Below are 12176 nucleotides of genomic sequence, written 5' to 3'. Positions count from 1 at the left end.
TCTCATGCTTAACAATATACAGCTGTGTTAATAACAATTAAAACTGTGGACATATGTTAGAAGTGTGGACCATCGCTGTGTCTCTCAGTGTGGCTGGGAGCCGTGTGTGAGTAAATGGGGGCGGGGCTGCGCGGAGAGTAAGAGGCAAGTAGAGGAGAGATACCAACACAGGCATGGGTCATGTAACGCAAAATTAAATCATATTGATATGCTGTAACAACATTGCTTCGTTTGTGGAAAAGCAACGGATGTGAGGACATTGGGCGCACTGGTGCGACCTAGGAAAAATGTTCGTTGTACCCTAGAGCCCTGTGAGCTAACAGACACTAACTAGCACTGGTCACTAGCACTTGATCATAATTAGATTTTCTGTCTCGGTCACTTTGATACACACATTTCTCCTCAAAATCTGATGGTTAGTATGTACAGTCAATCTGAAAGTATCACTTTGTTCAAAAACACCAACATGCCAAAGAGACAGACGGACTTGTCAGACATTTAACAAGATGCAGGGGTTGCCGTGACAACAGCCCCACACACAGAGACATGGCATTCTCCCATAGTGCACTGCTTCTTCCCACGCTGCCTTGCTAATGGGTTCCAGAGCCCACTGCTTAGATATATACTCATCACTATTGATGAAGGCTTACCAAAGACATGGATTGTACTTTCAAACGTCTTTTATTTTGGTCGCCTGTTCTGTGTCTGTTGGGTGTATTAAATCAGTGGAAAGTGCTTGCGTCGGTTCACACGTCATCTACTTGTACAATGAGCAGGATGCCATGGCAACTATATAAATAGCTCTGGTACATCTTAAATAACCAATCAGTCAATGAAAATCCTACACTTGAGCCAGGCCACTTTCCACCCACTCTCCTCCAACTTTCAACAAAGCTCTCAGCAGAAAGGAGAATTTGACAGTTGCATTAGATAACCAATATAACTGGCTGATGTTGCCAACATTTTGCCATAGGATTTATGACTATTTCAGACAACTGGACATAAAGTTCACACAGGTTCTTACTGAAGCAAGAAAAACCTGCAGTAAAATGGAGGTCTCATCTTGCATGAAGGACCTGCTTACACACCTAAATTGAAAACCAGTATCAGTGACTTTAATTGATCATTAATTGATCTATCAACTGTGCTACCTGGGCATCCTACGGTCATCAATTGTTGGTTACGATAACATTACGCTCCTTCCTTTATATTATATAATATAGAAATTATATAAATGATTTTGAAGAACAGTGCCTTGGATTTCCTTTTTTCTACACTGAATGATATTGTTTCTCTGCAACTGCTGGATGTATAAATGAGCAAGTATTCCATTTCAACTTAAAAGGTGACGACATGTGAATGTTGTGTTTGCAGCTTGTTTCTGCTGCCCAAGTGACCAAAAAAGATTATTATTGCAGATTTAAATAAACAAATCAAATAGTAATAATAATCTTCAAAAATACATATAAGCTGAACACTGAGGTCAATTCATAAACAAAGAAAGAGTCACATGAGCGCTTTCCTGATGAAGAGAGTATGGGCCAAGACTTTGCATTGGACACAGTTGTTGAGTGAAACACAGGCATCTGCCTCTTAAGTGGTTTCTTCCTCCACTTCTATTCCCCTGACTCACTATTTTATCCTTTTTCCCTCTGCTGAGTGGAGGAAACTCAGCTACATGTATTCCCTCAGCCCCTCGCTCTCTATGTTGTGGGAGTGATGGGGAGTTGGCCGTAGTTTTACCCTGCTGATCGGCACATCCTGAGGGTGCGTGTCTGTGACAGGTGAGCTCCTAGACTGGGTCAGGACCTTGTAATGGGGTTAAGGACACGCTGACCTATGGGAATTGGGCTAATGGTGCATCAAGTGTGGGGAAAAAAAATAGCAGAGAAGACAGACTGAGTGGGAGTGAGTGTCCAGTAGTGCGTGTGTGTGCGTGTGTGTGTGCACGCGTGCGTGTATGAGTCAGTCAGGACAGTCTACAGCACCCGTTGGTGGGTGTTGTATGTGCCAGTCTCAGTCTTGCTGCTCAGCACTGCAGTGGGTGACGTGACTCCTATGCACTCTACCTCACTGCAGACTTTACATGCTTTCATACCCTTTCTTGCTTAAGCCTCCCCAGCCTCTTCTCCGGTCTCATCTCATATCCGCTCCCCTGTCAGCCTTCCCTTCTCCTCACTGCTCTCATTCGCTGATACTTGAGCCCATTGATTTGTAGTCTGAATGGGCCAACAGAAACAATATGCTGCAGTGTGACCTTGGAGCATGCAAGCCAAGGGGAGAGGGCGAAATGAGATGGGTGGAGAGGTAGATAGGGTGGAGTGAGAAAGTGGAAGGACTGAGCGAGGAACACAAAACTCAAATGTTGTATGAGAGTCTCACTGGGAAAATGCACGCAGATTGGCCTGTGCAGTGCGTCAGACCCTTAAGTCAAACCTTTCTGATTACTAATCTTGCAGGAACAGATACATCAGAAAGAGGAAACCCAACTGCCCAAGTCGTTTAAACACAACTTCATTTCAAGTATTATTGTGCCAGTCACATGTCACCACTGGTTAATGTAAAATCAACTTGGACTCTACAGTGTACAGGAATTTTTCCTCCATTAATGAAAAAAAAAATAGCCTTTCGGAATGAAGCTCATCAAAGGTCTCAAAGACTTTGAGTGAGGATGCAACATGACTGACCTAGCCATCTCACTCATAATGACACTTCAGAGAGAACAAATTTGCACTCTTACTCTAATGCATTACATCATTAGAGACACAGCGAAGTTGTCTGAAATTAGTTCTTGGCCCACAACCCATGAACCATGAGTGACACCTTTAATTTCTATTGAGCGAAGCGATGACAGAACATTGTACATCACTGCTATTTGGTATCTATCCCTGAGCAGCATTATCTTGATATATTAAGGTCAGGTGACGCGATTGGGGATTTTGATAGAAGAGAAGATAAATTAAATGGAAATGAGGGAATTGTGGTTCAGAGGGGATAAGCGCTATATAAATTCAATTTATTATTATTAATAATTATTATTATTTACCAGATAGAACGCACAAGTGACATCTACCAGCATCAGAAGTTTTGACTATAAGTCATATCCGTTTAGTTTTAGCTTGTGTCAGTTGCACAGAAAAACAGACAATGCCAGACAGCATCAGATGAGACCAGAGAAGAGAAGGATGACTGTGCACACAACTTTTTCATTTGAATTATTCTGTCTAAAAACATCCATGGAGCTGTGACCAAGTGTTTTTGGTTCATTACAATGATGTGTAAAAAGTCTGGTGGTGTTTTAATTTAATCGAAGTTCACGGTTTCAGTGTAAAAAATTTCCAAACATTTGGACAATCATTTCTCCTTCGCCTGGGTAGATCAGACCAAAGTAAACATCATCTTATTAACCATGCTGGATTGTCAAACTTATCCATTCTCAAATTTGCTCAACTTTCTAATCAAAATATGTTGAGCAATAAATGTGTCAGGAGAGAAACAGCCAACCATTTATTTAAATATAGAAAAACATAATCATTAAAATACTGTAACAATTTCATAGGCTGATGTTGTATTGATATTTGGAAGCTAAAGATATGTTGTCCGATATCAATGTGTTATTCTCTGGTGAACAAATGTGAAAGATCTCAAAACTAGCTTTGCATTCCTGTACTGCAATTTCTTACTTTTCAGCTGACATATACAGCGATACGATATATCTGCAATAAGCTAATATTGTCAGATTGATCTGTCTAGCTCTAGCTACAATACAATGAAGCAGATGAAACCAGAAAAGTGATTCAGCAGTTTAAAGCCACATTAAATCACCCTTTTTAAGTGCATCAGAACTGTTTCATCAAAACCCAGTATTATGATTATAAATTATGATTATAAAAGTATGCATTGATATTGTTAGCCCACGTCTCTGCCACTGTTATCAATATTATTGTTTTCTCTTCGAAACTAACAGCAAAATATTGCAAGTTATTGCCATGGAAATTGTACCCTCTCAATCATGGGTACACGTTGGGTGCCCATATATAAAGGTTTACTCCTCGCCGCCACGGGTTCAACTCCGACCTGCGGCCCTTTGCTGCCTGTCATCTCCCCCCCTTTCAAGTTTAAGCTGTCCCATACAAATAAAAGACCTAAAACTGCCCAAACAATAATCTTAAAAAAACAGGGTACACAACACCCTGGTAAAAAACAACAATGCAGTTGCTGCTAGTCACAGAATTAATTCACATAACACTGGTTTATTTCTTCACCGGCTTGGCAGGTAACTAAACATGGTCTTAATCACAGGGGTTAAAATCCATGGGATTTTCTCCTCCTTGTATTTTAAAGATATTTACCACCAAAGCGACCACTATATTCAAATAGATTGTTGGTTTTCAACCCCCTCCCTTTCAAGGCTTCTTACCCTCTGCAGCCTGGATGTGGTAGCCGTCCCCGCAGGCCGACCTCACCTCCAGCAGTTCCATGGTTCGGTCCAGCAGGCCATGGATCACCTCAAAGCCCGGACTCTTGTTGTAGTAAACAGCACAGAAACGCCGGCTGTTCCTCGCCCCAACATCTGGTTGGTGGGATGGGGGGGGGGGGGGGGGGGGGGGGGGGGGGGGGGGGGGTGATAAGGACATTGAGAAAAGGGCTATAACAATGACTTACTAATATATCAAGCTAACATTGTTTTTACACACACACACACACACACACACACACACACACACACACACACAAGTGTGTAAGTAGCAAGTAAGTAGCAATCAAGACTACAGTGGTTGTCTATGGTAAACTCTTTACTCAAATTGATCATAATAAGACAACTTATTCAGATTTCTAACAAGTGTATACATTTAAATCATATTAATCATATCACGCAAGTAACCAACAGACTTTTAGCATCCTATTATCTAAAAATTGTCTAGATGTGAAGAATTTACTGGGTACTTATTGATAATATTGTTATACTACATCTTGACCAGCTATTATCAGCATCTGTCCAAAACTATCAGCTATCACCTCCCAGGCTACAGGTGTTGTGATGAGATCGAGGTTGAGATCCCGCCCACACAGTCAGACCTCATCTCCGCCTGTGACATCATGGTGGATGCCACCATGGCCTACAGACTTAACAACGTCCCCCACGCGACACACCTACCCCGTAGCCAACCAGGTGCCTGGGTTTACTGCTGCATGTTGATGCTTGTGCGACCAAATATAGTATTTCATCAAGCATGCTGTGTGTTCTCATGTATTTACTCTATATGTTCATAGTTTCCACTGAATAAACTGACAGAGCTGTTGAGAGCAACAGGGTTTCAACAGTTTTAATGGTGTGTTATGTACAGTGTGTATGTGTTATCTAAGACAAAATGATTTTCTCCCCTTCACTTCACACATGCAGACGCCTACCTTTGGTCTCATCCTTCAGCACCACGTCAGATATCTCAAACAGTTTGAGAGGAAGGGGCATCTTCCTGTTGGCCGCGATGGTTTTCAGGAGGCCTGGCAACAAGGTGGTGCGCGCCACCTAGTGGTGACAAACAGTGGTGACGCTGGATGCATAGCTAGGACAAGAGTGCCCACTTCTGGACAAAGAACACCACAGTTTATGGTTTTTACTTTTTTTAGTTTTTTAAATCCCTGCACCATTGTCTATGTTATTAAATTAATACTTTCCTTTAATACAAATTTTACTAAGAAAAAATTATCAATAATTTTTTTTTTTTTAATTTTCTTGACGTAATGTCAACATGTTTTCTTTATGTGTTTGCAGAAAAGAAATATTGCAACTCTCAAATTACTGAAATTAGTTAGCAAGGTGATTTTTCAGATGGCACAGAACTACCTTAAAGTGTGCACGAAGCACACAGAATATATTAAAACTTTACCTAAGTATATGCAATATGAATATTAAATACACAAATGTGAAACTGCACTCATCTTCTTCTGCACAACTGCAAATAGATTTTGGAGCCAAAGGGGACAGCACAGGCCTTAAAATTAACATTTATTCTCTTGTCTCATGACAAATTCAGATAAAGGCCTTGCGGATTAACATGAGCCCACATGATCTAACTGCATGTTTTTTCCTTTAAGGCTAGAAAATGACTCTAAATCTATAAATAGTATCCATTTTCTTGTTTTCAAACAATGCTGCAGAGGTCCAATGCATTAAAGCATTGTAGATTTAATTACACAATTTCATGTTATATTCTGATTTACCTGGAACTCAGCTGTCTTGGGGTTGGAGATATGAACCGCCCGTGTCTCTGAGATCTTTTTTCCAAGCTTGTCTGCTACATCTTCTTCAGAACACTACAGGGAGAAAGAGGGACAAATTCCTTTATGGAGGCAAGACAATGCAACTTTTTGGCTAAAGGTGATGGTTGTGGGATAATGCTAAATGCTACTGTTTAGCTAACCGCACTATAATAGTCACACATATGTATCACAGTCATAAAGTTGTTGTACAGCAACATTTACCCAAAATTTGCAAATACTAGCTAACATTAGCCACTATAAGCTCATATGGTCATAACAGACCAAATAAGGCTGTAGCAACAAAACCCTTGAGCCTTCTTATGAATTCAGCTTTTCATTTATAAGAGGAAGACTGTTATTTCTTCCCTCAAAAGATGTGTGTCTTTGTGCTTTCTCTTACTAGGGCAAAGTTGAGGGCCTCCGTGAATCCAGCAGCTGCCAGGTCTTGTCTCAACAGCTCTGTCAGTTTATTCAGTGGAAACTATGAACATATACAGTAAGTAAATACGTAAGAACACACAGCATGTTTGATGAAATACAATGATATTTGGTTACACACACATCAAACATGCAGAAGTAAACCCAGGCACCTGGTTGGCTACGGTGTAGGTGCGTGGTGTGGTGTGGGGGACGTTGTTGAATCCGTAGGCCATGGCGGCGTCCTCCACAATGTCACAGGCGTGGATGACGTCTGACCGTGTGGGCGGGATCTCAACCTCGATCTCATCACCAACCCCTGTGGCCTGGGAGCGCAGACACATTTTGGTCAGCAGCTGGGCGATTTTCTCAGTTGATTCACTGTCAGGAGGACACAAAACAAACATTGCTCATTAAAAAGTAGGACTTATTAAGACGCTAACAAAATAATAATTTTGGTGCAGACCAGTCGTTTGAGTTATGTACAGATTGTCTGCCTAAGTCTATCCACAGTGGAGTGTTTGATGCCTTAAAGTACAATTCGAGCACAAAATGAACCTAGGGATTAATAACACTTGGGTACCGAGTTGATCGTTCTCTGGGGTAAGTTTTTATGCTAACACCCTAATTAACTTAACCCTAATTAGCTTATAACACTAGTTACTGGGGCATGTGAAAGTAAAAATAAACTTCTATTTCTACAGCGCTAACCACATTTTTCCTTGGATTAGAATGGCACTAAGATTACAGCCTTATTAGAATGGTGAGAACTGTTTGTATTGTTTTGGGTCCCATGATACTAATCTCACACTAATATATCTGTTGTGTTTTTTCTGCTGATTTCTGAAAGCAGGACTTGAAAACTTTATGTTGTGAAATTCTTTTTTTACTTTTGGGTGTAATTTCTGTGAATGAAAGTTACCCCCAAACAGAATGGAACAGGCAGTTGTATATAGCTATTTAGGGCTGTCAATTGTGAAAATGATCATATCTGTCAATTGTGCAAATTATATATATGTTCTCTAATCTCCTCATGAACAAGTGGCATTCATCAGGTTGAGATGATTGATTTACAACAAGCTACGGAGAGTTTGCCGAATCAGTCTTGGGACACTTGCATGAGGCCCAATGTAATAATGCAATCCAACACTACAGCCCCACAAATACTATAATCTGAGAAGTTTATATTTGTTGGCAATGTCTCAGAGAGGTATGAACAATGTGGCCATATATGAGGCTTTAGTTAACAGGGATGCTGATATTGAGGTGTTTCTAACATTTTGTCCTACTCATGTTGCAACGGATTTGTTGCAGGGCTGCTGTTTCAGATTGTGTCAGATAGTACAGGTGACCCAACTCAAATTGGCCAGTCTGTTGATTTGCATTTTGATGCAAAACTTGGGACAACACAACATCTTAGACATTTACCTGCACTTTCCATATATTTTACTTTGATCTTGTACTATTATACAGAGTAGCTCCATACAACTCACTTAATGCCAACTTTTCGGTTGATGAACTCACTAGACAACGTCTCCTTCCTGTAAGCCAGCTCCTAAAGTACAGACGAGGAAAGAAAACCAGATAATTAGGAGACTAAAGAAGAAATTCATGTCACATAAAAAAATTTGAAAGAAAATATTAAGGAAACAGCACAAGACGGATGTAGTGAATACAGTACTGGGTATTTGTAGGTCTTGCCGTCTGGGTACACCACCTCAGCCTCCTCCACCCTGAAAGAGCAACAGAAGAAAATATCACTGTCACTGTAATCCTCTTACACTTTAGTCATTTAGTCATTTATTTATCTTTTATGATGGCACTGGGTATATTTACATTATCTAATATGAAGAGAAAACATCAGTATCTCTAACATAAATCATATGACATAAAGCCTCTATAAGAGAGACTTTAGGTTTTAAGTAATTATTGTTATTCAGGGTTAAAAAAAGGTAACACTTGCAAATATTGCACAAAGAAGTGCCATCACATGGACATGGACACTTTACTTTATGTTCATGTTAGCTAATTCACTTGAATTGGTCACAGCAGGGCTGTTTTTACGGAGACAATGCAAACAGGACGTTTTTGTAAATGAGCAATTTAAATCTGGAAGATGAAACAAAAACATTTTAAATGAGCAACATCACCATTTTCTGCCTCTAAGCAAGTGTTTCACAATAACCAGGGGAATTCATCTTGTTCCACCTCCAAAATGGTGTTGTTCTTGTCCGTCGACAAGCTAGTATCTGAGCCAGATATGTGACTTACGTGAAAGGCTGTGAACAATACTCGCTGAACATGGTCACCATCATGTCCAACACGATCTTTGCCTGGAGGAAAAAAGAGAAGAAGAGAATAAGTTGAAATCTGTATCCATGATAACATTGACAGAACAACATGTTCATGAGATTTCTCTGTTCTCCTCTCAGTCGTACCTTGGTCAGGTCTGTGGCTGTGCACTCAATAAAAACATTCTTGGTCGTTAGGGTGATTTTTGAATGGTCACCTGGGAAAAAAAAAAGATTAATCATATAAGACTAGATTATATATTTATAATATATATATATATTTTACTTTGTCTTTTAAAATTTTAGCTCATGGTTGGCTGGTTAAAGCTATAGTGCCTGGTTTCTGTCACCCCCATGAGGAATTCTAAGTAATGACAACAAAAATGTCTGCAATACTACTACAATAATATGTCAGAGCTCTTTGCGTAACAGAAACAGAAAACACAGCCAGAACTGAAGAACAAGACAGTACTCACCATTGATGATGGGAGGCATGGACAGGACAATGCCATTGCTGTCGTAGATGATGGGGTATACAGGCTTGTCTTCAATAATGTGAAGGTAATGCTTCAGGTGGCTGTCTGTCTGTATGAGTCAATAGAACAAAGGCAGGTTAGCGCCACCCAAAAAGACAAACTGCTCTACTAACTAGCCAATTATCTGTTCACCTTGTAGAGGCTCATGAGCTGGGTGGCAGTGTATTCTTTAGTCTGGTTCAGGGGTTTAAAGCTGATGTCTCCAGGAGGCTTGGCTGTGTATGTGAAAGGACCGCAGATGGTGTCCAGGTCATGGGTCCCGATGGCCACCAGACTCCTCTTCCTGCATGAACATAGTTATAGAATATGTCACCAAACGGACCACTAGAACTATCTCATGTTTTTTTCCTTAGTTTCATAGGTAACAATAGCTTTCAATGGCATGAAGGCAAAAGCAATATCAGGCTTCAACTACACAAAATATACTTCAGTGGGATACGTTCATAGTTGCTTTAGTTCTTTTCAAGAAATATTTTGAAAATAAAAGAATTAAATGACACAAGCATTGTCCTTTAAATAGTAAAATATAACCCTACTTGATTGAATGAATGAAACAGATGCTAAAAAGTTATTGTAGAACTGAAACAATCAACAGAAAACTAGTCTGCAACTTTTTTGATAATACTTTTTTTTTAGCAAATATGCTAAACATTAGCTGGCTTGTGCATTTAATTTTAATTATACTTTATTTTTTTCATGTCTGATGTCAATAAGGCGTTCCTCCGTTCCTGGTCATAATTTTTTTATTATTATTATTTTGCATTCTTCAGTTCTTTTAATCTTTTGCTGTTTCTCTGCCAACACTTTTTGTGGATAACTCCTGGCTGCATGCTGCCACCCATGCAACACTGCAAAAACAAGTTGTCCACAAAAAAAAAAAAAAACAGGACGTTGTAGCATCTTTTTGGTGCAGGTTTGCAGGTGTACTTTGTGTAACTGCTAATCTGACCTGCAGATGTTTTGGTGGAGTTTATCCTGCAGCTCGATGAAGCTGTCATAGCGCTCCTGTGTAAAGGTGATGTTCCTCAACACTGCTGCCACAGCATGGGGTCGCACTGCCACCGTCTGTACAGAACAAATATTTTAGTAAGTTAACAAACTATAGTTACCATGGTAATACATACATTTATTTAATTTATAAACCAAACTAATGGCATCTTCAGGCCATAAACTGCTTGTTTGCCATTTAAAAATTCTGAATTTTACCACCCACCTCCTTGGTAATAAACAGCTTCTGAGGTTCCCCGCTGACTGGGCTTACACGTCTGTAGCGAGGTGCCTCCAACCTGCAAGAAAAATACAATATCTGTAGAAGTGCCTTGTATTTGAGCAAGCCTCATACAACCAAAAACACATTCTTTTTTTTTTTTGGGGGGGGAGCAATATTAGTTTAAGGCAAAATATGTGTCAAACCATTCTGAATATTTTCATATTTTCTATTTATTGTATTGTGGTGCTGCAGAGACGTCCCAGCCTACAAATCGTATCCAACCGACTAAATCCTCACAAAAATCCCATTAAAATCATTTTAATTGTAATATTTTTCAATGAAAATGAGAATAATGGTACAAAAAACGATAATTCCATTCAATATGGGGAATCATATCGCAATCACAATATTGGTCAAAATAATTGCAATAAGATATTTTCCTCATATCCTGCAGCCCTGAACAAAACATAATCATACATTTTACTCCTCAACACATCCAACCTCCTTACTTTGGAAATGCCGGAGCGCTGAAGTATGCTTTAGGTTGGTCAACCTTGTCATGCAATTTCAATCCTCCTTCACTTAGATTGTAGCAACCACAGCAGAATGCCAATTCTAGCATTACTGGACAACACTCACTTATTCTTGAAGACCTGCAGTCCACGGACCAGCCCCTCCAGACACAGCAGGTCATAGCGGTTAGCTGGAACATCAATCTTGTACAGAATGACGTCAGATGCTCCTGATGCCTTGGAGTCACCCTGCTCTCGGCTGATTATCTCCCTCTCTGAGGTCTAGAATGGGGTCAGAACCAAGTTCACTGGTACACCTCATAGCTCAGTGGATCTTTTCGACACAAATGTAGAAGCCGACGTTGCTCACGTTGGACATTTAGACTTTGTTTTTTGACAAAAAAGTAAAACTGTACATCGTGAGAAGGGTCTATTGTTTTTTTCATTTCATTTCATATATTTATTATACAGGAAAGTTAGAAAAAGAAACATTACATTACAATATAAAAACGGGCCTGACTCAGTTTAAAAACTGGTTTTCAGCAGGTTCCTGTTCTGCAGAAACATAAAACAGGGTTACAGCACGTCAGGACAAACATTAATACAAGACATCGATATAGAGAAATAGATTTCGACAACTGAAAACCACAATACAGTTACATAAGGACAAAGACATTTATACAAAACATCAACTGAGCTGAACAAATACGGACAGTGCAAACAAGGCTTGGATATTACATAAACAAATGTATTAATGTGTGCAAGTGTAACTGTTAAGAAGGAGCTGTTTGTATGCCTTTCTGAAATATGTGATGGATGATAGTGTTCTGATGTGATACGGAATGTCATTCCAAATCTTGGTATATGTATAAAAAAAAAAAAGATTTCTGACCAAAGTTGTTTTGTATGGGGGAACTGGGATAAGTGCCTGTGAGACCGACCTAGT

At 39.7% G+C, this 12176-nt stretch overlaps 1 protein-coding gene across 1 annotated transcript in view; it reads right to left on the bottom strand.

Annotated features, from left to right (window-relative positions):
• farsb (phenylalanyl-tRNA synthetase subunit beta) overlaps window positions 1-12176 on the bottom strand; it is a 15863-nt gene that overhangs the window by 2842 nt on the left and 845 nt on the right. The window contains exons 3-16 of the mRNA XM_032504871.1: window positions 11358-11512; window positions 10722-10794; window positions 10458-10573; window positions 9641-9791; window positions 9449-9557; window positions 9120-9190; window positions 8953-9014; window positions 8363-8414; window positions 8175-8236; window positions 6855-7062; window positions 6665-6745; window positions 6226-6318; window positions 5413-5530; window positions 4421-4573 (exon numbers count right to left, since the gene is read on the bottom strand). Coding sequence (XP_032360762.1) covers window positions 4421-4573; window positions 5413-5530; window positions 6226-6318; window positions 6665-6745; window positions 6855-7062; window positions 8175-8236; window positions 8363-8414; window positions 8953-9014; window positions 9120-9190; window positions 9449-9557; window positions 9641-9791; window positions 10458-10573; window positions 10722-10794; window positions 11358-11512 — 1504 coding nt within the window. The remainder of the gene's footprint in view (window positions 1-4420; window positions 4574-5412; window positions 5531-6225; window positions 6319-6664; window positions 6746-6854; window positions 7063-8174; window positions 8237-8362; window positions 8415-8952; window positions 9015-9119; window positions 9191-9448; window positions 9558-9640; window positions 9792-10457; window positions 10574-10721; window positions 10795-11357; window positions 11513-12176) is intronic.

Source organism: Etheostoma spectabile, chromosome 3 (genome assembly GCF_008692095.1).
Source record: "Etheostoma spectabile isolate EspeVRDwgs_2016 chromosome 3, UIUC_Espe_1.0, whole genome shotgun sequence".
Taxonomy (NCBI): domain Eukaryota; kingdom Metazoa; phylum Chordata; class Actinopteri; order Perciformes; family Percidae; genus Etheostoma; species Etheostoma spectabile.
Note: the sequence above shows the minus strand (reverse complement) of the source record. Positions and strands in the feature narration are given on the sequence as shown.